Genomic DNA, 27,841 nt, shown 5'->3' with positions numbered 1-27,841 from the left:
AAGCACTACATTAAAAACTTGTGAAACGTGGCCGGTAGCAGTCGAATGCATCAGAACCAAAGAGAAACTACGCGTGAGCAGCGTCGGCTCTTCCGTCGGCCACTGACACTCCTTGGCGCCGCTGCGGTTCCGAGTGGGGTGCCGCCGCGATTCGAACAGCCGCCCTTCCATCAACTATCGACGGTCCCTTGAACGCCGAGTGCACGGTTGAACGTAAACAAACAAAAAAAAAAACACTTGGACGACGCCTATTAAGAGTAGAACATGAATGCGTTATCGGGCCGCCGCCACTAATCAGCAGACGCAATCTGTGGCCACGTGTGGGGAGTGGACTGGTGCCGGTTTTCTGCTTATCAACAGCCACCATCGGCCACCTCTCGCAGGGTGGGGATGGCGGTTCTGCGCGTTGACATGGCAGCTACTCAAGGCCAGCACCAAGAGCGATGCGATAGAGCGGCCCAGCAGAAATGCAACCACGCTGTAGCATGCCTGATATCTCGTTTGTCTCACCTTTATTTATGGTGCAATGATTTGCATGGTTTTGTAGGCTTAATGCCTCAGGAGCGAAGGAACAAGACCACTGATGCGAACCGACACCAGAACAGAACAGCGAGCCGTGGCTGCGCCTGCCACAGCCAGGCGCAGTCTTTATTTTCTTCGCCGGGTGGCGCGCACTATCCGGGTTCTCGGCGCCCCCCAAAAGAGGGCGCTACAGGGCCCCCCCCCCGCCTAGACTGGAAGTCCAAATGGACGGAGGGCCAGCGATGGCACTGGAGCACTAGGTCAGGCAGCGAGGCGAGACTTTCCAGTGCGGTCTCCACATAAGACGGCTTAAGGCGGTCTAGGCTAACGGTCTCTTCACGGCCATTCTGTAGGAGGATGGTGATTTTCGGGGTGTGGTGGTGAACGCCAAAAGGTCCGTCGTAGGCCGGTGTCAGTGGTGCTCGGACAGCGTCGCGGCGCACCAAAACGTGGGTCGAAGTGGCCAGGTAAGGGTGCACGAAAATGGTATGGTGGCGGGACGGACGTGGCGGAGAAGCCCGGAGGTCTTTAACACAGTCCAGCAGGCGTTGAAGGAATTCTTGGGGCTGGGCTGGGAGCTGCTGCGATGTAAAGAAGTCTCCCGGAAGACGCAGAGCACTACCATACACCAGCTCTGCAGCTGAGCACTGTAAGTCTTCCCGGATGACGGCCCGTAGACCAAGGAGCAAGCACAAGGGGCAAGGAGTCGACCCAGGTGGCACAATTGAGGTGGGCAGCTAGGGCGGCCTTCAATTGCCGGTGAAGGCGTTCCACCATGCCGTTGGCACACGGGTGATATGCAGTGGCGCAGCAATGCCTGGTGCCGAGAATATTATTAAGGGAAGCAAACAGGGAGGGCTCTAACTGGTGTCCACGGTTGGTTGTCACGGTGCCAGGACAACCAAATCGAGATACCCACGCAGAAATGAAGGCGCGGGAAACAGTCTCTGCGGCGATGTCAGGAATGGGGACTGCCTCCGGCCAGCGAGTGAAGTGGTTGACCATGGTCAGGATATAACGGTAGCCTCGAGACACGGGTAGAGAGTCCACGATGTCGAGATGTACAGTACTCACGGATTGAAATAGGACATTCGGAGCGCGTGGCCGTCGCTTCATGGAGTGCCGCCCGTAGACGCTCATGAAACCAAGGTGGTGCATTGTGGTATGGCGCGAGAGGGAGAACATCTACAAAGCAGAATTGTTCCTTCCAGTAGCCAATGAGCCGGCCTGTGGTTTACCACATGCCGCGTGGCACTGCAAGGTTATCGCTCCGAATGTCCTATTTCAATCCGTGAGTACTGTACATGGTCGAAACAACGGCCAGGTGGTAGAAAGGCTTGCGAAGGCGTCTTGGTATGACGGCAGACCTTAGTCATCTGGCAGGGCAGACACAGATGCATCCAAGCACGCACATCAGCGTTGATTCCAGGCCAAACATAGCGCTGGGTGAGAAGGCGCTGAGTAGCCTGAATGCCAGGGTGACATATGTCACGTAGAGAATGGAAGATGGGGCGACGTAGTGAAGCTGGAACAAAAGAGTGGGGAAGGTCCGTTGACACATCGCACCACAAGAGCTCAGGCGAGCAGGGATGGGGCACAAGCCGTAGTCGAGGAGAACGGGGGTTTTCTCGAAAAACGGCGACCTCAGGGCCATTCTGCTGTGCGGAAGGGAATGCGGCCCAGTCGACGGTGGGAGATGCAGTGTCTACCGTGGCTATACGAGAGAGGGCATCGGCGGTGTTGGCGGCACCTTTCACATGGCGGATGTCAGTATACCATAAACTCCGAGATATAAGCGAGCTGACGGAGTTCGCGTGAGACGTACTTCGATGAGTTGGTGCGGAACACATATGCCAGTGGCTTATGATCGGTCAGCACGTGAAATTGGCATCCTTCTACAAAATGCCAAAAGTGCTGTATCGCGAGTAGATGGCTAGTAGGTCTCGGCCGAAGATGCTGTAGCGGGCCTCAGCAGGAAGTAGCTTCCGAGGGTAAAAAGACAATGGTCTCCACTCGGAGTTAGTGTATTGCTGTAAGATGGCTCCGACAGCCCCGCTGGAGGCATCCACCCTCAATCTCGTAGGGGCGCTGCTGCGTGGATGGACAAGAAGCACGGCATTAGTGACTGCTTGCTTTGCGGCAGTAAAGGCGGCCCGGGCTCCTGATGACCAAGAAATGGCGGAGGACGGGCCAGCGGTTGACCGGAGGAAGTCGGTGACCAGGTGAAGCAGCTCTGCACAGTGAGCGATAAAGCGCCTGGGAAAATTCGCCAGTCCCAGGAATTGTCGTAAGTGGCGCAGTGCTGTAGGCTGGGGATAATTCTCGATGGTCTGGACGTGGGACGCGAGAGGGCGGATACCCTTTGAGGATATGTGATGACCCAAATCTTTAGCTCAGATGCACTAAAAACACACTTGGAGGTGTTCACAACCAGGCCGTACTACTGTAGACGCTTGAACAAAGCATGGAGGTGTTGCTCATGATCATCAGGCGTAGGGCTGGCAATGAGGACATCATCAAGGTACGCGAATACAGTCGGTAGGCCCCGCGTGACCTCAGCCATGAATCGCTGGAAGGTTTGAGCCGAATTGCGCAGTCCGAAAGGCTTCTGCACGTACTCAAACAAACCAAAGGGTGTTGTGATGGCGGTCTTAGATATGTAGGTGGGTTCGATGGGAATTTGGTGATATGCCTTAACCAGGTCAGCTTTGCTAAAAATGGTGCAGCCAGCGAGGCGCGACGCAAAGTCCTGGATGTAGGGCAGCGGATAGCTGTGGTGGAGAGTCTTGGCATTCAACGCCCGATAGTCACCACAGGGACGCCATTCACAGGGATCCCGCTTGGGCACTAGATGGAGCGGAGACTCTCGCGTGCTGGATGACGGATGTATAATGCCGAGCTGCAACATGTGGAAGAACTCATGTTTGGCGATAGCTAGGTGGTCTCCAAACAAGCGGCGTGGTCGAGCAGCTGCGGGTGAATCCCGGGTGACGATGTGGTGTGTCACCATATGTTAAGTGCCTGAGTGAGGTTGCATGGCTTGGTGAGCTCCGGGAAAGCAGCCAACACTTTATTGACTTAGAGGAAAGTATCAGCGCACGGATGCCCATGGGAACAAGGTGGGACAAGACTCCCGAGAAGGAGAGATGAGTCAGACTGTCAGTAAGGCGACGACGCCGCACGCCGACATCCAAGTCGAAGTATGAGAGGAAGTCCGAGCCGATGACGTCGCCGATGACGAAGACCCATCGAAATGTGCGGCGATCCCGGTGATCCCGCTGGGTGTTTCCAAGCCACAAACAGCGCGGTGTACACTTCCTGGCCCGGTGTCGAAAACGCCGGTGGTACCAGCAAAGAGACGGAGGGCTGGGACTCCAAGCTTGATGTACGCGTGAAGACCCCCCACCTCAGACTGAAATTTTGAAAAATAGGTCAACTTATAATCGTGTAAACCCGGTATATTTTGGAGTAATATAAATCAGGAGAGATGTGCGGATACTCAAATATTTGAAAACAAATCGAAAGCAAACTCTCGAATCATTCGATTCGCGAACCTAGTATTTGAGTGACCGAAATTTCAGCGAAAAAAATCACTAACTTGTTGCTAATATGCCGGAGGAAGCGGTCAATAGTTCTGTGCACAGCTCTTCACCACTAAATCTCGGCGCATCGTGTACACCGATGATGGGCGGCGACCGCTATCACGAGCTCGGCATATCATGGCTGTACTGCCGTCGGCATGTAGGCAACGAATGCATGGTTTGGGATCAAGTTCCAAACGTGAAAGTGAATGCACCGCTGTGGGAACTGCACTGCGCCCACAGCGCGAAGAGCCCGGAACAAGAAGGCAAAAGGATAAGAAATGACAAATGGCTGAAGCAAGAGCTCTTGTTGGCGTTGGCCTGCGTAATTAGGCCTAGCGACTAGAGCCAAAATCGACATCGTAACATGCGATACGCACTCTGTGGTGGCTTGTGTATAATCAGAGGCACTTGCCTGTCATCAAAACGCCAGCTCGACAGTTTTGTGATAGAAATGTCAGCGCTGTGGTGTGTTCTGCCTCAGGTACGCCCACCTAGCTCGCTTTGAAAAGCATTACCATTTCCTCCCACTTGCTGTCTCCCGCAAGCCCTATGCTGCCAATGCACTTTGCTGCTACCTCTGCCCGTATTCGGGATGAAAGACTCTGCACAGATGATGAGTTCCGCAAACATTGACTACTGTTAAACTTTGTGCGGAAGCAGGGACTCCGGAACTTTTTTTTGAGTGGGGGGCAAGCCTTCGAGCTTATTTGTGATTTATTTATTTAATGCTCATTTACATAATAAATTTTATAGTTGTTATTTTTTATTTTTCAATGTTCAAAGGTTGATGCAAACTGTCACGTTGTGGTGACGACACTGCAGCAGTAAGGAAGACAAAGAAAAGGCTTCCAAAGGAAACAGTTTAAGGGGCTGACCCGCGCCTACTAAGAACTGAATGACTCTGCGGCGGCAATAGCCACAAGCGTGCTCTGCAGTCATCGAACTGAATGAATGCAGTTCTTGGCTGCGCTCAATTTAAAGCTGGCAAGGAACCTTCAGGATAAAGAACCAAAAGCAACTACAACAATATGGAAAAATGTGGAAGCATTTGCACGTGGCCACGATCAATGGAGATAAGTCTGGTCGCATCTCGCATTACAAAACAAAATGATAAAGCCGGGTGCCGGTGGTTTTGAGTGCGAACAATCTAACGGTGCAAAGATTCACGGCAATATAAAACGAATTGAAATGGTCAGCTTTATAGATGTACGCACAAGGAGTGATCAATTGCAATAAAAAGTTTGCGCATAGTTTGTTTAAATTCTGCTAATCATGATCATGTACACGATTCGGAGAGTCAAATTCTGTTGGGACATGACTGGCTTAGGTTACTCATATACGAAATGCTTTACAACTGGCTACGAAGCCAAGTAGCTCAGCTCACTGTGCTTTGCATTAAAAGAGTCCTAGAACTAAAGTCTTTCCTCCTAGAAATGAAGTGTTTCAAAAAATGTTGAGGAGGCGACCGCCCCCCTTGCTCCCCCTGTTCCGGGGTCCCTGTCACAGACAACCTTGAAGAATGGTACGAATTCGAAACCACATGGGCACAGTGCGCCGACTCGCGGAGGATATCAGCTCCGTCATTTAAGAGGGCACTTTTAACTTGAATTTCATTTTGTTTGACCAAGTTGTCGGTCTCCCAATTTGAATTAACGAGGTTCCACTGCACACATTATATGGTGTCATGAGTATTGGCAGTGAGCGCGTATGAGGTCCGAAAATCCGAGCGAAAATAGAGCAGTCAATTGCGATGCATCCCAAATTTCGGGTGCCAAGACTCTACCTCTTCCCTTAACTCTTTCCCTACCGCGCCCATAGAGCATCGTTAGCCCGCTAACGATGAATGCACGCGCCGATTTCGGACTGCTCCGCATTGTTTACGGGCACGCTGCGCCATCTGTCTTGTAGTTTAACGACTAGAGTTTCGTTTTCAATGAGCTTTCTTTTTTTACCACGAGGTGGCTATTTTTTGACAAGCTTCGAAAACGGGGCAGCGTCTGCTGTCGGAAGCGAGAATGGATGCCCCCGCAAGCACGTCGCGCGGTCCAAAACGCCGCAAGTCTCGCAACTCTGCTTTGTCTGAGGTTGATGTTATCGATGACACAAGTAGCAGTGAGTCTGAAGATGCTGCATTTTCGTCAGAATTTAGTTCCGACAGCGACGACGATGCAAACCGACCTGGAACATCGGCACCTTCGCTCCGGTTAGTTTCGGTTTTCTTTGTGTGGCCCGTTTTGCGTGTCTCTGCATTTTCTCCGGATGTTTTATTTCTGTTGTGTATGCAATTTATCTAATTCTCAGGGTGTGCACGTCATTTGGGCAAGATTCTTTGCCTCCTGCGCAGCAGAGAGTGACATTCTGCCCAAGAAGAGAACCAGGTATACACTTTGGATTGACGCTCCGCAGCGGCCCTCGTCAACTGCTCCGGGCTATTGATGTTTTCCGCCTGTTTTTTACCACGGAAGTCATTGCAAAGATATGTGAAAACACAAACGAATACGCCTGGTTGATGATACTAGAGAAGCCAACCTACAGTGAAGCGGATGGGTCGTGGAAAGAGGTCACGCCAGCTGAGATGACAACGTTCATCGGTCTTCTCCTGTACATGGGGATTGTTGAATTACCGCGGCTCCATCTTTATTGGAACACAACAAGAATGTTTTCTGGAATGGTTCCACCACAGGTCATGCCCCGAAAGCGTTTCTGTGCTCTCTTAGGAATGCTGCACGTGTCCGACCCTGATTTAGAAATTACATCAAAATTAGACCGAGTTTCGTGGCTGCTGCAGCACGTCAATGAACGTTCGGCCAGTTTTTTCCAACCGCACCGCGAACTTTCTGTTGATGAAAGGATGGTAAAGTCGAAAGGCCGCTCCGGATTTCGGCAGTACATTCGAGACAAGGTAGTCAAGTGGGGCTACAAATTGTGGGTTCTCGCAGACCCACGAACGGGATACACCATACAGTTCATAGTTTACACAGGCAAGCGAGAAAAGCCAAGTGCCCATGGCTTAGCGTATGATGTTGTAACCCGCCTGTGCGATCACTATTTGGACCAGGGCTATTGTGTATGTATGGATAATTTCTACACATCAACCAAACTATTTCGGAGCTTGCTTGAAAGGAGGACATTGGCTTGTGGCACAACCTGGAAAGACCGCCACGGATTTCCAAAGGAACTAAAAGAAACGAGCTGGGAAAAAAAGGCGAAGCGAGGTGATGTGCGCTGGCTCCGGGACAAAGACGTTCTCTACCTTCAGTGGAAAGATCGACGCGTCGTCCACATGATGTCAACTGCGCACACAGCAAACGAACATGTCCTCGCCAAAAGAAGGGAAAAAAAAGACGGCAAATGGCAGCAGATTTCAATAAAGAAACCACAGCTTATTGACGCCTACAACGCGGGCATGCTCGGTGTTGATAAATCCGACCAGTTGATTGCATCCTATAATGTTCTTCAAAAGTGCGTGGGGTGGTGGAAGACTTTATTTTTTCACTGCATTGACATTGCTTGTGTAAATAGTTTTATAATTTTTCAAGAACAAAGGCGGATGCATCCCGAGGTTGCAGAGCTTGCCAGAATCGCCCGGTATGATCAGCTAGCATTCAGAATAGAACTAGTGAAGCAACTCCTCGAACTTGAAGATGTACCAAGAGTTCGGGCTCCACCACTAGCTCAAGGCATTCAGCACCAGCCAGAAAAAATGGAAACGTACAGAAACTGCAAGAAATGCTACAACGAGACCAAAATCCAGCAGAAAACAAGAGTGTTCTGCAAAACTTGCAACGTTCCTTTGTGCTTTACGACCAGGAACTGCTTTGCCGCATGGCACGCCCAACTGTAGGGCTTCGAGTTATTCTTTTCTAACTAGAATAATTTTTCACTTAGAACTTCAATTTTTTTATTGATGGTTGCCAATATAATGGCAACTAATTTGTATATTTTGAAAAAATTTTAGCATTTTTTTTCTTTCCGGTACAAGTGTATCTTTACGAGTTTTGGTGAATTTTTTTCAAAATTTTCATGTTTGGCAAAATAAATTTTGTGTTGCAACAGAGAACTCGTTAAAAATTATGTGCCTAAGAAGAGCATTCATTCACCTTTCTTTTAGTGTATTGTGCAGAATTTTAGGTCCCATAGGTTTTGCAAAAAAAAAACAACTGCTGAGACCCCCTAAAAAGGGTCATTTTACCCATGGTAGGGAAAGAGTTAAGGGGAGATGAGGGTCTTAAAAACTTGTTTTTTTTTTTTTGTAAACATAACCTGTTGAAACTTGGCACACAGATGTGTCATAGAATGCTGATTTCAAATATCTCACCTGGAAAGAAATTTACAGCAAAATAACATCTCAATTAGGTCATTTCCTACGGACCTTTATGATAATTTCTCAGTTAAAAGAAGCTTCTTTTAGAATATGTAGACATTTCCAAAGGTCGACCGCGCATCCTAAAGCTTTCCTTTTTCCTTTAAACATGACAGATTAGCAATTAGGCCAGGTGTGGGATAATTACTGCCACATTGCTTTTTCTTTCCAACTTTGTTATTCATTTATGATCAACAAACTGAATTTATAGCCATTTTATTAGCTTTAGGATGTGCTGTGGGCCTTTGCAAATGTCTGCTTATTCTTAAAACGGCTTTCTTGTATTGATAAATTACTATAAAGGCCCGTAAGAAATGACCTAATTAGGATATGTTAATTTGCCATATATTTCCTTCCAGGTGAGATATCAAAGTACAGGGTTCCATTCCGGGCAGTGTCATACATGTTTGTGAGTGGGTAATGTGTTTGTGGATGGGTGTCAATGCACACCAGAGACAGTAATGCTTTCACATTTCCACACGTAAGAAGCCTCAAATGTCTCTGCAGAATTTTTTTTTGTGATTCGATTCAAGAGTTACTATTCGGTATTCGCAAACCCCTATAAATCAGCTGCTCCATATTGAAAGGCAAACAGCTCAAAGACGAAGAACGCAGCAGAAGAAACACTGTTTGCGCTGTTTGCCTTTCAATATGTACCACCAACTCGCCCGTTTAGCTGTTCAGCTGCTACATTCACAGCATGCACAATCAATGAAGTGTAGTCAGATATGGTGTGCGGTGAACATAATTCTTATGTGCTTTTAGATGGTCCACGGCAGGCAAAACTCGTTCAGCCACTATTCCGTAGTACCAGCAATCTCTAGAATCGCCGCATGAGAAAACTAGCTACTATCAAGCTTGGATAACTATTACATGAGTCTTCCGTTTTGGCATGCGGCTTTTTTATCATCCCCAGTAGGCTGGAGCGAATTCTGCTCCCATTTTTACACGGCCCCTGGAAGCATGTCGTCGTGCAACCACAATGGTTTTTAGCGCGATAGCGTTAAGGAGCTCGTCTGGCAGAAAATCGGGCGTCATAATTGGCGCTCTTGCCCATGACCAAAAAATCCACGAAAATTTCCCAGAGAAGCAACCTAGGAGGTAGGTGGGCCACTTAGGTGACCCAGATTGTGTGGCAGAAAATCCGGCGTTGTCGCTGCCGTCGCTGACTGAGAGCAAAAAATCGCCAACAAATCGCCAAAGAAGAAACATAAAAGGTAGGTGGGCCGCCTTTGTCACATGACCTTTTGGAGTCATCACAACCTGCCCACCAGAATGTGAGCAAACTGCGCACCGTGGCAGGTGGCAGTAAAATTAATGACTGGTTGCGAGAGGCTGCTGTGAAAAGCAACCTGGATTGCACAAGACCCGCCAATGGCAGCACCTGCCATTGCAAGGCAGTGGCGCATCGCTTAACCAGCGCACCACTGCACAAGGAGCAGTATGAGGACTCCCAGGGATCTATGAATGTTAGGTAGAGAATGACCAATTCTGCATACATGGGCATTAACGCAACTATCGTGCCTACCCTCCAAATTTTTCTCCCACTCTCGTCAGTTTACGCCTGCATATTAAGGCAGAAGAGGAAAATATACTTACCACAGCCTCTGAAGCCGGACATAGCAGCTAACGTCACTGATGTATCGCACTCATATCATACTGCACGGAGAGATAATTGCGAATCCTCAATAACATGAAGCATTTTTCTATTGATCATTAGTATTCTATTGGCAAATCTCTGCTGAAGAAAGGGACCCTGAGAAAGCCGCTTTCGTCACCTCCGAAAGTCTCTACCAATTCAAGGTAATGCCTTTTGGCCATTGTAATGCCTCTGCAATACTTGGAGTGCATGACGGACTCGTTGCTCTACGGCGTTAAGTGGACAAGTTGCCTATGCTACTTGGACAACATGATGGTGTTCTCGCCCAAGTTTGAAAGCCATCTCCTTCGACTTACCATCCATCCTTGCACTTTTCCGCAGCGCCCGACTTGAGCTGCACTCAAAGAAAAACAGTTCTGGCACCATAACTTAAAACTCCTTGCGTACTTGGTTAATGCTGTCAATGTTCTGCCCGGCCCTGAACAAAGTTTGCGCCATCAATGCTTTTCCCACTCCATGTTTGTCCAGCGAACTGCACAGCTTCATCAGGTTGTGTTCTTGTGTTCTCATGTTCTCCTCTTTGCCTGGTCCCCACCTTCTTGGAAGCTGCCTGCCCTCACACCAATTTGTTGATAACGTTCACTTCTATTGGGGCCAGAGCATGCTGACGCCTTATCAAGCCTTAATGCTGTCCCATCTGCCTGTTTTGGCCCAATCTGACCCACCGCCCCTACGAAACTTTGCTCAGATGCCAGTAGCCACAGGATGCCTATGCAAGCCGCCTACTTTCTTCACTAAAGAAGAATTATTCCATCACAGAGGGAGCACGTCTGGTACTCGTTAGGGCCATTGCGAAATTCCAGCCTTACTTGTTCGGCCGACCATTCCCTGTTGTTTTCGACGACCACGCTTTGTGCTTGCTTTCTTCCCTCCAGGACTCTACTGGCCGCCTTGAGTGCTGGGCTTCGTGCTTGCAAAAATATACCTTTTCTGTCGTCCACAAAACCAGCCTGCTCCACCAAGATGCAGACTGTCTCCCTGTCATCCCGTCAATCCCCCTTCTTCAGCAGAATGCGACTATGACGCCTGTGTCTTGTCTATCTCTGACTTCTCCCATACTGCCAACAAACAGCACTTGGTTTCACCCCTATGCTCCATCCTGCATCGACCATCTCAACACTGACTGCCCTCTTCCCTCACCATGTTCGTGACCAACGGGAGCATGCTGTTCACCACAATATGCGGCCAGATGGTGCTGAGCTCTTGCTTGCCGTTTGCCAACACCTGTGCTCTGCCATTCTCTAACACCACCATGATGCTCCGACAGCTGCTCCTCTTTGCATCACATTCATATACGCCCACGTTCACCACCGTTTCTTCTAGCCTGGACTCTGTTGCTCCGCCCAACGCTATGTGGCTGCTTGCGAGAACTGTTGAAGCCAGAACAAGCCCTCGATTCTACCTCCCGGATGCTTGCAGCCAATTGCTATCCCAACCGACCCACTTTCTCACGAGACCCATCATTGCCCTCTGACATTTACTGTCGCTACTTACACTCGCAGTACCATCACACGAGCTGATGCTGCCTGCCAGGTTGCTCATAACAGGCTGCCTAAAACGCAGTTACAACAGTCGCAACCATGATGTCCACTATTCTCAAGGGTCCCTCGCCCTACTCTGGCTCCCATCCCAACATGTGCGGTTGTCCAAAAAATTCTGCCACATTACAAAGGCCCTTCCTTACCATGCTATATGCCCAGTGAGCGACCTGCCTCCCGAGATCGCACTACTCCATGCAGAGTCCCCATCCACTACACTGCCTTCCGATATTGTGCATGTGACCCGTCTCAAGCCATATCCTTCCCTCTCCACACTGTCTGCCTAGCACTCACCAGGATAGAGACATAGCTAAGGGGGCAGTGTTACCAGTCCATGAGGAAGTGGCTATCGGTGCTCTTTTAGACTAGGAGTGTTCTTCAACCTCAGGTCATTGAGCACAGTACAGTTCTTTGTTAGGACCTCCCCATGATAGTATTCTTGCATGAATTCAGGTACAGCTGATTTCGACAGCGCCTTCAGAAGCTTAGCAAGCGCAGCAGGCCACGTGAGAGCCACCACAAGCTTTCGATCAGCTAGGTAGACTTCACTGCATGACAGCGGTGTTGCATTGAAAGTAAGTGCGCCACATGGCTTTACCTATTCATGTGGCTAGCGCTGCCAGCGGATGTCCGTGATTGCACTGCCGACCCAGCTCAGTGCACGAAAAAGGAGTGCGGGAGCACCATTAGGAAAAGCACTACTTGCGACGCACCGTTCGATGTATAGAATTTTCCACTGGCCGGGCATTCAATAAAAATGAACAGTAGTGCTATATTTTTAATGGAATTGCCAAGGATATAAGTAATATTTCGATATGTCATGAAAAAATGTTTTGCTTCCTCATGTTAACCATACCCCTTATGTAAAACCCCCTACAGGGGGTCTTTAAGGAAATAAAAATGAAATTAAATGAAATATCCGAATTTGGCTGTACATTGTTAATACAGCAGAACCTTGCTGTTAAGATTTTCATAGGGCCACGGAAAAAAAAAGTGTAATAACCAGGAGGAGCACATGAGAAAAATGTACATCGCTGTCTGCAGTTTATCTTTTTTTACCTCTAGTAACATGATTCTCTGGAATTTGCAAGGCTTTGTGGCGTTCGTGAGCAGCAAAGAGGGCGGATTCGTGGAGCGGGTGTTTGGGTATGCATGTGCACTTCTATGCTGTTTTCACCGCAGCTGCTTTAATCCTAGACAATCCTCGTCTATTGCAATCAAGAAATTGTGTTCTGAAGCTGCAGGCAACAAGGAAAACGCAAATGACAGAAACACTCATCAGAGTCAAGCCCCACAACTGCATTTCGTGCAGCATCGCCCACGAGGTAATTGTCACAGTATAGTTTTGTTTTCGTGTTTTAGGTTGTTCGTGACCATGCAGCAGCGGTGATGGAACTGCACCAACAGCCATAACGAAATTCACGCTGCCCTCAAGAGTGCTTAGTGTCACAATTTGCGCAACACACCGGAAGCCACAGAACACGGTGGTGGCCAAGCACCAATAGAATCTGGAGTCCAAAATTGGCTGGCATGGCGGTGCCAATCCGTGCACATTAAACGTAGGCTGTTAAATGCCGGCATGTGGTAAACCCCTACCACGATACCACTTCACATATCATGGAGGAAAGCTGCCATGGTTGCGACATAACAGTAGAGTTCGTATTGCATGGGTTTTTATGGGAGCTTGGACGGGACTGGTTGATGAAAAAGTAACACCGGGTTTGGGTTGGTTTATGAGGTTTAGTGTCCCAAAGCGGCTCAGGCTATGAGGGATGCTGCAGTATAGGGCTGTGCTGACATCGCACAGTACACGGTCTCAAGCATTTTGCCTCGATCGAAATGTGACTGCTGTGGCTGGGATTGAACCTGCGTCTTTCCGGTTCTACCGAATTTCTTAGTTAAGTTTCTAAAACAGCTGCTAGCTTTCAATGTAAAACGTCAAGGAAAAACAGTTTTCTTGATCACAATGAATTTTTAGGCATGTCTAGTAACCAGAATCCTCCATACATGATGCCAGCTGGCCAGGGACGGAGTGAAGGTATCGCGGGGAGAACAATTTGCGGCCGAACTATTTAGCAGAATGACACAGTTACAAACACTTCACCCCTGTAGACTTCCCTTCACTCCCAAGAAAAGCTGTGCAGTGCTGGACTTTAGGACTATGTTCACAGCAGCAAAAAGAGAGCCCCTTCCCAGACTACTACTCACAGCAGCATCAGTCGGCAGAGAGTCGCTCCACGGCTTGCCCCGGTAGTCCTGGCTGCCACCGTTCCATCGAAAGTCACTCATGCAGCCGCCCCGGGCCAGTTCTGAAAAAATGCACTGATGCAGCAAGATACTTGATGGTGGAGTGGCATAAAGGCAGCGGCTGCCAGTGTTCATACAGAATATCGAACTTGAAATTCAAAGAGAATTCCAGGATTTCAAGGACACAATGGAGCAATAACCAAGAAAGGCAAAGATGTAATGTTTACTTGACCACATAGACGAGAAATGATTTAGACTAGGAATATTTGAAAAGTTTGCCTTTGATTTTCTTTTTTTCGAGCACCATCTCTGCCTTACATGCTTCTTTCCCTTGTGTCGACCCATTTGTCCCAACACATATAAAAATTTCATTGAAAACAAAAGTGGCCATGGGACCTCGGTTACCGTTCATATCTGAACACCCACACACACATGCCAACACGTGCACGCATGCACGTGTACCATACATAATACAATCTTTTCGGCGATAGATGAATCTTTCGAATGCATAGCCAGAAAGAGCCACAGAATTGATTTTTACTGGGGATAATAATTGGGTGTTGTCCCGAGCGTCCCTTTAACTCTTTCCTTACCGCGCCCATTCAGCATCGTTGGCCTGCTAACGATGACTTTGCGCACAGATTTTAGAACCTTTCACATTGCTTATGAGCATACTGTACGTCTGGCTTGTAGTCAAAGAACCGAAATTCCGTTCAGATTTAGTTTTAGTTTTTTCTCACGCAGCAATATTTTTTTAACACACTGTGAAAACGCGGTACCACACTAATTGCCTGCTAACAACGACTTCATCGCTCGACTTCAGAGCCTTCTGCATCGCTTAGGCACGCTGCGTCATCTGGCTTGCATTTAGACAAATAAAATTTCGTTTTCCATGCAGCTTTTTTTACCAGCAAGGTGAAATTTTTTTAACGCACTGCGCATGCCTGCGCATGCACGACACGCTCTAAAATGTCGCAAATCTCAGGACTCCGATTTGTCTGCGATTGATTTATCAACGACTCGAGCTGCAGCGAGTCTGAAAATACTGCCTTTTCGTCGGGATTCAGTTCTAACATCGGCGACAACGGAAAGTTGCCTGGAACACAGGTGAACGCGTTTTGATACCCAATTATAGGGTTTACAATTATAGTTTTGTAGCAAGAATACTATTCAAGACAGAAGTTTGATTTTTTCAGAGATAGTATCCAACAGAATACTAAACATTTTGCATATTCCAGAAACTTGAATCATTTTTTCTTTTTATATTGTGGGGTTTGAATGGGGGAGATAAGTACGTTCTCCCCACTCAATCGCGGCTTACACGGTTCAAAGCCGCCCTGACCCCACCCCGTGATTGCGTACGCTACCGAGCGCTCGCCGACCACGGCGGGCCTTGCTCGGGGGAACAAAGGAACGACACATTGGCTGACACAAACAGGCATTTATTGCTACAGAAACAATAACACCAGCTAGCAACAAGGTACGCTAATGAATCGAGGTCGTCCGACTCACCAGCAAGGTTCCGAGCAAATGTTCGCCCGCGCTAGGGCAAGGAATATAAACTCCGCAGGCCGGACGGGACGAGTACGGGAGCCTGTCTCCCCGTCGCTTCCTCGCCCCGCCGGCGAAGAGCGGAGCCGCGAGCGACACGTCCGCTTGCGCCGACGATCCCAGCCCAAGCCCCCCTGCCCCCTCTCCCGCGCGCGGGCTTTGGCAGTCTCCGCGCAGCGATGCTGGCGCCCTCCCTTGCCAGCTAATGTAACTCACAAGGGAATGCGCTCAGCCTCGAGGTGAGACCACCGCTGCACGGTGCCTCGCGGGAAAGCAAACTCAGGGGGCTGCAGGGCAGGTCCCCACATCCCCCCAACCTTAAATAGACCCACGCGCCTGAAGGTACATGCTATGGAGGAGTCTCCTGGTCTTCATGTCGTTGAGGCACGTCTTGCAGCGGAGGTCACGCCGACAGCGTCCACGCAGACTTCCGCGGTATTCCGAAGGCGGCGTGAAGGTCTCCGCTGGGACGACTCGTATGGCCCGCGGACTACCGTGTCCGCAGGCCCGCGAATCGAAGGCCGGTGGGAAAACTGCAGGCCAGGATCCTGCAGTAGTCGCCAGGGCAGCAGCAGCCAGAGGTGACTGCTGACTGGTCTCGCCACAGCTGCCCCGGATGGATGCGGCGAACAGGATACAGGCCGCTCCGTCGCAGCAAGTGGCAGCGAGACGATGTGCACCGGTCAGCAAGCCTGGGTGGCTCCACCGGATCTGTATAATTGCCGAAACGCTCTTGGCGTGCCTTTAACGTATGTCACGGGAGGGGAAACGGCATCCGCAAGGGCCTCGTGGCACAATACCTAACTCGCTAGCAAAACGTGTCGGCGGCTGTGCGAACGCAAAGTTTGAGTGAACAAAGCCCTTTCTTGAGTTGAACGAGACTGCTCAGTTCGAGCGAGGTTACAAAAAAAAAAACGGGCGGGCAGCAAAGTGCGCCCCCTCTCACCGACACGGTCCGGTGGTCGTGTCTCCTTTAACGTGGTGCAGGCAGCTCCGAAAAGCCTCAAACTCAACTACCACTCCGACAACGACCGTGACCACAACAAAGACCCGAAACAGGTTATGTGCGCGCAGCCGCGAGGAGACTTCAGCTTTGTGGGGTGGTCCTACTCTGCTCACTGCACAAAGCAGCTTCTGAGCGGTCGGCGCCCACCGTATCGGACGGTGTCGGAGCGCCCGGTGCCGAGCTGCAGTACCAGCGAGCTCGTAGTGGCACCCGTGGCCCCAGGCCACCCGGCTCCCGAAGCCGCGACTCCCAGAGTCGAAAAAGAGACAGTAGAGAAAATATATACAGAAACTCGGACCACCCACGCGGCTTCCGTACTCACTCGCTTCGGGCTCGGCGACTCCGCGGGCGCTAGGCCTCGCGCTCCCTCGATGCGGACCAAGTGATTCTCACGAAGAAACTCCAGGGAAAAAAAAATGGGCTGAGCATGTCGAAAAGTTCAAACATGCTGCAGCGCAATACACCTTGCACTCAAGAAAGCATGCCGCGGGTCCTAGCGAACAAAATTCACTCTAGGCCTAGCACTTGTCAAGTCCGGACAAAGAGCTTTCCTCGAACCGAACCGACAGTCGTCCAATGTTCCAAGAGCAGGCCCCCCGTTGGGCTGCCAGATGTGGGGTTTGAATGGGGGAGATAAGTACGTTCTCCCCACTCAATCGCGGCTGACAAGGTTCAAAGCCGCCCTGACCCCACCCCGCGATCGCGTACGCTACCGAGCACTCGCCGACCACGGCGGGCCTTGCTCTGGGGGAACAAAGGAACGACACATCGGCTGACACAAACAGGCATTTATTGCTACAGAAACAATAACGCCAGCTAGCAACAAGGTACGCTAATGAATCAAGGTCGTCTGACTCACCAGCAAAATTCCGAGCGAATGTTCGCCCGCGCTAGGGCAAGGGATATAAACTCCGAAGGCCGGACGGGACGAGTACGGGAGCCTGTCTCCCCGTCGCTTCCTCGCCCCGCCGGCGAAGAGCAAAGCCGCGAGCGACACGTCCGCTTGCGCCGACGATCCCAGCCCAAGCCCCCCTGCCCCCTCTCCCGCGCGCGGGCCTTGGCGGTCTCCGCGCAGCGATGCTGGCGCCCTCCCTTGTCAGTTAATGTAACTCACAAGTGGATGCGCTCAGCCTCGCGGTGAGACCGCCGCTGCACGGTGCCTCGCGGGAAAGCAAACTCAGGGGGCTGCAGGGCAGGTCCCCACAATATACAAACATGTCTTTACAACTTTGTTCAATTTTTTTCCTAAAATCCTGTTTTTGAGAAGTAAAATTTTCTATTGCAATGTGCAACTCGTAATTCAATCTTATATGCCTAAAAAGCACATTTATATTTAGCTTGTTTTCATATATTGCCTTAAATTTTAAATGCAATAGTTATTACATAGAAAAAAAGAAGCTGCTGAAACCTACATAAAAACGGTAATTTTCCTCATGGTAAGGAAAGTTAAGTCGGCTTTCCCACATCAGACGTATGCACACTGCACACTGCTTAACCACCTTTTTTTTTTTTTTTAGGGGCCAGTGAATCAAACCTCACAACTGATGCTCACTAAGAACTTCGCGATAGGACGCCGTTTCCCCCCTTTTTGTCAGCCCCCCCTTCCGCCCCATACCCGCACACATCACAAAAAAGAAGTGTAATGATATAGTATTACAGTCGCACTGCTTTCGTCAAATCCTCAACAATAACCCCCCCACTAAATGTAACGCATCAAGACAAGATAGTGAACATTACTAATTAATATAGCGAGAAATACCGCATAAACTTGTGTAAGGGCTGCACTTTCTATTGGGGTGTGAATTTTTAAGATGCAGCCAATACAGGAATTAAAAAATAGGTGCAACTAATTTCACACAAGAGAAGCGTAATAATATAGTATTACAGTCGCATTGCTTTCGTAAAATCCTCAACAATAATCCCCACGCTAAAAGTAACACATCAAGACAAGATAGCGAACATTATCAATATCACGAGAAATACCGTATAAACTTGTGCAAGGGCCGCACTTTCTTTTTTATTATTTGGGTGTGAATTTTTAAGGTGCAGCCAATACAGGAATAAAAATTATATGTAATAAATTTTTTTCTCAATTAACTGGTCTGAAACGGGTAGTGCAACCTATACCCAGGTGCAGCCCTTACACGAGAATATACAGTACACAGGTATGAAAAAGGAAGACGTTTATGTAGAAAATACACGAAAATAAAAATTACATTCATAAGTGAACCAATGTTTTATGCCTAATTAGCACAAAAAAAAAAAGGCCAAGGAAGGGCATGAAAGTGAACACCGGCACCGTTGTATCATGTGCAACTTCTTCCGCACCATGAGATGACCACGGAAATCCCTACATGCCGTAAGCCTGTTTCGTGTCTCTGTTTTCATTATGTGGGCTGCACATATACTGACTGAAGGATTCCCAGAAAAAAACAGGTTTCCCGCTAGTGCCGTGAAATGCAGATGCAGGATTACACGCAGCACCTGGGAATTTTGTTCTCGTGGACATAGGGACTTTTGGCGCAGGCTTGGCACAGATTACCCGTATTTTGTCAAAATAGAACAGCATGCAGCAGGCTTTGCCTTTTGGAGCAGTGATGACATCATTGCACAATCAAAAGCCGAAAATGAATAACTTTTGTAGAAAAATCAAAATTCCTCAGCGTTTTCAATTTTCGTTCTCTTTTGTGGCACTGACAAGCCTGTTTAAGAAAACATGGAAGGCAAAGACCCACCCTTTATCCTCTGAACCAGGTACTCGTGGTTGCTGTTCAGGTCCAAGTAGGGAAGCAGGGAAGCCAGAGTGGGGACGTGCTGCCCTTTGGTCACCGCCACCTGCTGCAATGTCGATGGGTTTGCCTCTACCAGTGTTGAGAGCATAAAAAAACATGTGGGTTAGGGAAGAAGAGTGCCCTCACAGTCTCTGCCACAATTGATTTTGCACCGGATTTGAGCATGAACACTCCATTAACTCAGTTCCGAGTGATGATCACACACTGCTCCTTTGTCTTGCATGCCATCTCACAACGGTTACTGAGATAAAAGACTGAGATAAAGATTCTGTGCACACGCACAGAATCTACTCCGAAAACAATGAAAGTCAGGACATTACAGAAAGAAAAAACAAGGTTTATCTCAAATGCTGCTCAACAGCTGTGAGAAACTTTTTTTATTGCAACAGTGTGCCTGCTGGCATAAAGTATAATTTACAAAAATTATGTACTCTCGAAGAAAGTCCAGTAACATCCGGTGGTGTGGCCCAAAAATCCCTTCTTCTACATCTGGTGGACGGCCTGGGAAGTTGAGCCAGTAGACCTCATTTCTTTCAAGAGGCACGTGGTTTAAGTAGGCTACCTGGGGACGTATTCTATACGGATCCATTATTGATTTTCCGTTTCAGATCCATAAGGTTCCCTGCCATTGGTCACTGTTGAGCACTGACGTAGCCACAGCCAAAAACTGGATGTCACGCCAATATCTGGAGTCTTTGTTTATCCAGACAACAGATCAGACGCTCAACCGTAACATCGGTAATCTACCGCCCTCGTACGCTAGATGCCTGCGACGATAAGCACAACGTACTTAAGCTTTGTGTGCGAAATTTTTCCATCAGTGAACAAGACTTCCGTGTGGAAGTCGGAACGTCCTTCCATCTTGACAACACCTTTTGGTCGGCGCTTCGTTATTTTCGCCAGCTTTAAAGCATTTGTTGGAAGAGACTAGGCCTTATTATCGTGCTTTATATTGCAGCCAACAGTGAGCCTGTGTGTGTGGCGACGATGATGTTCATGTAAAACTAACAATTCACCGACGTCGATGTGGGGACCTACTACATTGCAATTTCTGTGATTAGCCGCTTGCTGCTTTCGTCTGATGCTGCCGTCATGCCGACGTCATGCCAAATGAATAAAAGTGGATATTGGATCCTGACAGAGTATGACCTTTACTCTCAGACTCTCAACGCAACCATCCATTATGCTAATGCAAGAAATCTAACAGGATGCTATCGGGTGGTACTAATGGTATAACAGGGGCCATATGTTTCATTTGCTGATGATGACTTGGCAACAGTATGGGCTAAGCCAACAGACCGAAATGACACACTCGGTATCACTGTCACATACAGTGTATACATGAGTATTAATAAAGTCATGAGGGGCATTCACTGCTGCTGAACTTTTTTTTTTCTCAAATAAAAGTTCCCGAGAACATTCAGAATGTGTCCTTACACCTAGCTATACACAAGACATACACTAGAATCTTGATGACACAAATCTCACGGTGTAACGAACAATTTTCACATCATCTAAAATTCTCACCACCCACAACAAACAAGATCCGTATGAACAAACACAGGGAATACATTCATGCAGAACTTTTTATGGCTGCCGTGATTTATCGAAGGTCGTGCGCCACACCACTCACTTCTCGCATCGTGTACTGCGAGAGTGGAGATCGTTATGTCAGCAATGTACAGTCCATGTGCCACCAGTCATTGCACCACGCAACTGGCGATCATGGCTTCGGCACTGCACGGGAAGAACTAGTAGTGCTCGAAGGTGCGGTTGCAGAACACTCAAGAGTGCGTTCGGAACATCCAAATTTTGCACACTGCACACAATGCGCTGCGAACGGAGAATTTAAAAAATTCGTACACCCCGAAATTCATATCAACAGTGTTCATATTATAGACATTCTATTTCGAATTCACTTTGGCATCCCATTAATTACATTAGAGTAAGCTGATGTAACACTTGAGCAGCATACATGTTGAGATTTAGAACGTTACGGATACAGCACATGCACATTATTTTTCTGTTCATTTGTTCATTTACAATTTTGCCCCTAGGAAGCAGTCTATAGCATGATGATGGTTTGAAGAACAACTTAAAAACCAAACATCAACCATCCATTCAGAGCCCAGCCTTGAAGACAAGCGCAACTCTCTAACTCATTTAAGCTACGCACGTTTTGCTGACACTGCGATACAGCCCGATAAAAATGGAAGGAAAGGCAAGTCAGTAACACTCACCGCCAATGCGCAAATCCGAGGAGCCCAACTTCTGAAGTGTGGTGTTGATTTTGTCGATCTCAGTGGCCACATTTGTCACAATTGTCTTGCTGATCCACTGTGCCCGATGCAAAACATTATTTAAGCAATTTTTTCTGGTCAATGGTGGAGCCAGCAAGACAATGGAAGACAGATTCTTGGCTAACACCACCCCCCAAAAGAAAAAAACTAACTACTAATTTGCAGAGCTAGGCTTACTGGCTTAGCGCATGAATCACAAAAGCTGTTATAGTTTTGGCTTAGCCACACAGCCCTGCATTCTTCCGAGAAACCACCCTCGGGTTGACATTCCTCCGCCCTAGTCATAATCTCCTCCTTCCAGGTAGCCTCCCTCTGGGTTCTTTCCTGGCAGCCACCTACCGGTTGTGCATACCTCCACTCTCACCATAACCACCCAAGCCACTAGGCCACCCTTTGCCTTCCACCCTCTCTCCGTCTTCCCTCTTGCATATTCCATCTCCCTCCGCTGCCCTAAAATGGAGAGGGGATTTCTCCCTTCACTTTGCCATTGCCATCTGCCCACCATGCCAGGTGGCCACCACCTGCCACAGTTGGCAGGATGTAATTTATAAACTTATAATAATTAAGGTAAATTAAATTAACTTACCACTGACAATGTGGATTCCATGTTAGAATGCAGGGCTATGTGGTTAAACTAAAGCTATAACAACTTCCACTGTAAAAACTAAACTTGGCGGCACAGCCAAATTACAACCTACAGAACATCCAATAAGAACATCCTACTGTCCATACTTTTGTTAATGTGAGCTGGATAGCTTATGTGACAATGCATTTTTTACACCACAAACAAACACAGATGAATTCCAGACATGTACTGGAGAGCAGTTTTTGTGTCATACATGAGGTCTCCTAAAGAACTTTTCAGGTAGCATAAATTGCGCAATGTGCCTATGCAGGCAACCATAGTGCGCAACAATATGGTGGTTGCATTGCATAGCGGGAGCAAGACAATCCTGTTTTCCTGCAAATCTCAATGATACCTGCTTGCGTGGTTATGACCCCTGGAAATACTTCCTAGTCTGCTGTCTCGCGCCCAGTGCGGGGTCTCCTCCGTAATGCATACTGTGGTGGCGCTGCACGCAGTTGGAGTGCGGTCAGTATGGTGCGCATGCAGGCAGCCACGCGGCTGGGCTAGTTCGGTTGTTTTTACTGTGCGCTTTTGCCAGCCTCCGTTTTTTCTTGAGAGAAATGCTGCACATGAATACAGAGCTTTGAAACATTGCAAAAGGTGGCAGTTTTTTCTTCATTTTTCTTCATTTGAAATGAACCACCTAAACATTCTAACAAAGACAACTGCATTATATCATGCAGCATGGAACTACAAGTTGCATATACGCGAGCAGTTCTTTTCATTTTATCTTCTAGGTGTGCATGCCATGTGTGTGTGATTATTGTGTATATTCGTAAATATAACAAATTACTTCTGGTATGCTTTCTTACTATCCCTTCAATTTTCGTTACACCTGCCTATCACCCAAATGCAATGAGGACGTCCTCCAGAACGGTGTGATCGTGCGGCCCTAAAGGCGATAAATCTTAACCCCATTCCCGCTTCACACCCCCGTCTCCCTCACCGGACTTTCCTCCTCGTAGGATTGACCCTATTTAAACCCCACCAATGATGAATGCTTAGCCCAGACGAAGACAAGTCCACTCATCGAAACATTGGCAAGCACACTGAGGTTTTCCTTGCCTTGTTCACTTTGTGATTATCAAGAACCATCTGACCAACCTCTCTCTACCATGGGCTTCAGTTTTAGTTTCAAAATTCAGCTTTGAAAATGGGAAGGGAATGTCAATTTCAATGGGAAATATCGGAGTGCACCTACGATGTCATCCCTTTGTGAACAAAAGTCACCCTAGAACAGGTTCTGAAAGTATGAAACATCATTTCAAAGGCGATGTATATTTAAAACACCTACACATTGGAATGACTTCCGGCTACGGATACAGAACAGGAGCACGGCCCATAGAAACACATGTAAGCAAAGCTTTCAGAAATATTTTTGCCGTTTCACAGAGTACTCATGGAGGCCGCTGTTTGTGAACAGTTAGCGAGTGCTTTGAAGAAGAGTGACAAAGTATGCTAAGTCATTTCAAAGCAACCTTTGTAAAGTGCCATGATAAATGTGTTTTGTGAAGCCAGACATCCCACAAAAGGCGCTCTATTTGCTGGGTGTTTCGCCGAATTGTGCAAGCTTCTTGCGTAGTCCAACAAGCTGCCTCGTGGGCTACCTTCCCTCGTAAGTACTGCCACTCAACTCAGACACCCCAGATAGATAGGTTTACATTGAACACAGTCCTTAAACAGCATGGCAAACAAACTGTGCACATCAGCAGACAACTAACACCGTGATTACACACATAGGTGGCACTGGCGGACGCCGGAGCCAGAGTCGGCTGGTGTGTCATCTGCGGCGCCGTCTGCTGCAGTGCGTGGTTCACTTTCGTGCGATTCCCATGACGTTTGAGAACAGCATTTGCAGGTAATGCTGTCTAGGCTATCCAGTTTGAACTACCACATTTACACGATTGTAAGTCGACCTATTTTTCAAAATTTGAAAATCCGAAGTGTGTGTGTGTGTGTGTGTGTGTGTGTGTGTGTGTGTGGGGGGGGGGGGGGGTCGACTTACAATTGAAACGAAAACATTGCACTATAAGTAAAGGCGAGACAAATGAGATATCGGGCATGCTACAGTGTGGTTGCATTTTTGCTGCGCGGCTCCGCTGCATCGCTCTTGGTACTGGCCTTGAGCAGCTGCTATGTCAATGCGCAAAACTGGCATCCCCTCCCCGCGCACGCAGGCAGCGGCCGATGGCGGCTATCGATAAGCAGCAAAGTGGCCTCCCACACGTGGCTGCTGACTGCGGTTGCTGATAAACAGCGACGGCCCAATAACGCAATCGCGTCCAACATGTTTTCTTTTTACTTTCAAATGCGCGCTCCACGCTCAAGGGAGCGTTGATAGTTGATGGAAGGGCCGCTGTTCCAATAGAGGCAGCACACCCACTCGGAACAGCAGCAGTGCCGGGGAGTGTCAACAGCCAACGGAAGAGCCGACGCCATTCACGCGTAGTTTCTTTTTGGCTCTGACGCATATGACTTCTGCCAGCCGCGTTTCACAAGTTTTTAATGTAGTGCTTCGTCAGTTGTCATTTGTGCTCCAGGTGCGGCGAGCGACCGGCGCTCGTTCACAGCTACATTCAAGATGGCTGCCATTCTTTACGCCGAAGCAACGAACAGCTGCGCACCGGGCCGCAAGTTCGACGTTCGCAATGGGTGATACAGGTGTGCCAGCTGCAGGGATGTCTGATGTGGCTGTTCGCGAAGTGCGGGATTTCGCTGCACGACGACGTTAGAACGACGTGCTGTGGGACCGGAGCAGCGATCACGACAACAGCCCTAGCGAGGGCGATGGCGCAGATATGAACGAGTAGTCCAGAGACTAATACATTTTCGTTTCGGAATGCGCCCATGGGCAAATGCAGCGTACACAGCAGCATATTGGGCTGCAAGAAATGCTTGCATGATTGGGGGAACACCCAGCGGATAGAGCGCCTTTTGGGGTAGTCCGGCTTCAATACAGTTAAACCCGGATGCAACGATCCTCCATATCAGGAATTCCTCGATGTAATGAAGTTTTTAATTCCCCAATGCCGCCCCCATTAAAGCGCGTTTATTTGAGTCCTCCATGTAACGAACGTGGAGTGGCGGTTGACCTTGATATAACAAACTCGCTAAGCCAACTATCTGTTAGGTTGTGCTGAATTCGTCTTGTGTCCCGTTCGTGTTGCGCTGAGAGCGAAAATGAACACTTACCAACTCGCCCAAATTTCCGCCTTGCTGCTGAATTACGAAATTTGGGAGAAAAGTTTTATGACGATAAAGCACGAACTGACATTAGGAATGCCAACGATCGCAACGAGCGACCGCAGATGACTCAATGCGCCGTGCTCCAGCGCCGCCGGCACATCTCTATTGCTTTCGCTTTTGGAACACTATACCACATGGCACTACAACAGTTCATGCTCGGAAGCAGCGAAAAATGATAGGGCATAACAAAAACGAAAAGGCACGAGCAGTATGCACCCATCGCCGTTGCGCGGTACGTTGCTCGCGTAATTCCGGCGCAGATAGCTGTTGCGTGTTGGGAGCGGGGACGGCGGAGAGCGCCAGCGACTCAAGGTAAAGAGTCCGTTTTCTGGGGCAACGGCGGCGGGCAGACCGAGAGAGAGGATGTGCGGGAAGAAGCATGTGCCTCTGCGGCAGCCGGTCTGTGGCAGCTGTGCGACCACGTGTGCTCTCCTTTAGTTGGACCGGTGCCCCCACCTCTCCCACTCTCCCTACCCCTCTCGTAGCGCGTTGTGTGGGCCACGGCCGCCGCGGCAGAGGTGGCGGCGGCTGCTGCAGCAGTGGCGCTACCAGCGCAATCGTGGAACATTTCTCTATGTTTATGACTTCGAGTAATTGAGTTTTCTGTAAACATTTTCAAGGTGATTTCACCTACATTTATTTTATTTTGGTTTTCATTCTGCACTGTCCTTTCGGGTCTTCTTGCAAAAACTGCATATAACGAAAACCTGGATGTAACGAAAAATCCCAGACTTTGCTCAACTTCGTTATATCTAGATTTACCTGTAACACATTTATCATGGCATTTTACAAAGGTTGCTTCGAAATGACATAGCATACTTTGTCACACTCTTCTTCAAAGCCCTTGCCAACTGTTAACAAACAGCCACCTCCATGAAGAAAAATATTTCTGAAAGTTTAGCTTGCGCGTTTTTCTATGGGCCGCGCTCCCGTTTCGTACCCCTAGCCAGGAGTCATTCCCATGCATAGGTGTTAAAAAAATACATTGCCAATGAAACAACGTTTCATATTTTTCAGAATCTATTCTAGAATGAACTTGGGTGTTCTTCACGAAAGGACGACACCATAGGTACACGGTGAAATCAGCAAAATGCTTTGAGAACTTTTGCTTCCATGTATTCCTGTGGGCACTAAGCCAACTTTTCACCCCCAAGTTTTCCCCCCGTGGTTCCAACTGGCAACAGCAACGCCACCGCATCTTGCTTACGTCACAGATCGGTGTTGGTCTATACCATAGGAGAAGACGATGCGCAGCAGTTGGCGTTTTTTTGTGGGAGGATGAGCAGGATTTTTCCTGCTGGGCGAGCTGTGAAGGGGACTATGAATGTTTGCTTGACTGACAAGCAACTTGAAGAAACTATGCACAACAAACACGGTTTTAAGTGTTCCCATCACGACAAGCAAGAGAACAGACATAGGAAACCGGCAACCGGCAGCCACGACCGTAACATGCATTAGGAGCACAGACAACACTCTCCACAGAGAAGTGCGTGGAAACGGCAGGCTAGCAAGTATTTCTAGGGATCGTAGCATGGCACAGAGGACTTCTGCCAGCGTCCTTCGGTGAAGTGAGGTGCGCTGCCCCTTCCTTTCTTCTCTTTATCTCCTAAACTTAGTCAGCAACTTGTGGAAGGCAATGAGTATGATTTGAGCTGTCACAAACCTTGCGCAGGTTTTCGACCCATCGCTCCAGCTTCTTCTCGTCAATGGACCACTTCTTCCAGACCTGCAACAAGCACAACGGAAGAGAGCAATGCATCAAAACTTGTTGCACACAATGGTAAAAGATCACAAAAGAAAACTGCGGTGGCAACAAGCTTCAAATCAGTGTCCACATATGCAAAAGATATCACCACTGGCAGAGGACAGCAAACCTGACAACTAGAAATCCAGAGGCCTGAAAGGGTTTGCTGTCACCTGTGATCTGATAACAGTGAACTACTTTTAAAGGAAGACCCAGGTCTTGAAATGAACATTTTTATTATTAAAAATTAAATTAAAAATTCACCGACTCCTGTAATGTGGGAGTGCAAGTTTTTACTTTTACCAATGGGAGGTAGCATTTCCCACACTCTTTTGTTTGTCTTTTTTCTCTCCACACACACCCACCGCAGTTTTCGTGCCTGTGCAACTTGAATGCTCCAAGTGCAAGCAGATTGCAGTGGACAGATTGAGTGTTTAGCGACAGAAGCCACTAGAACTTGGTTGCAATGCCGCGCTGCTGCGCCTTTGATTGTAGTAACTGGAGAGGTGAGGGAAAGATACTTTTTTTTATACCATCTGGAAAGTGCAATGCGGCAAGACGAAAACTTTGCCTACATAGGATTGAGTGAGCTGACCTCAACACGGTAGCAACGGCACGGCACGCCTTAGTGAACTGGCACTGTTTTCCATTGACTTCCAC

The 27,841-nt window shown here is 48.4% G+C and overlaps 1 protein-coding gene across 1 annotated transcript in view; it reads right to left on the bottom strand.

Moving 5' to 3' along the window:
- The window catches only part of LOC144107562 (transmembrane protein 209), a 59,858-nt gene that overhangs the window by 6,063 nt on the left and 25,954 nt on the right, over positions 1-27,841 (bottom strand). Inside the window, exons 9-12 of the mRNA XM_077640633.1 lie at positions 27,101-27,163; positions 21,504-21,600; positions 19,207-19,332; positions 13,876-13,976 (exon numbers count right to left, since the gene is read on the bottom strand). Coding sequence (XP_077496759.1) covers positions 13,876-13,976; positions 19,207-19,332; positions 21,504-21,600; positions 27,101-27,163 — 387 coding nt within the window. The remainder of the gene's footprint in view (positions 1-13,875; positions 13,977-19,206; positions 19,333-21,503; positions 21,601-27,100; positions 27,164-27,841) is intronic.

This window comes from Amblyomma americanum, chromosome 10 (genome assembly GCF_052857255.1).
Source record: "Amblyomma americanum isolate KBUSLIRL-KWMA chromosome 10, ASM5285725v1, whole genome shotgun sequence".
Classification (NCBI taxonomy): domain Eukaryota; kingdom Metazoa; phylum Arthropoda; class Arachnida; order Ixodida; family Ixodidae; genus Amblyomma; species Amblyomma americanum.
The sequence above is the reverse complement of the archived record's forward strand: the minus strand, read 5'-3'. Positions and strand labels throughout refer to the sequence as shown.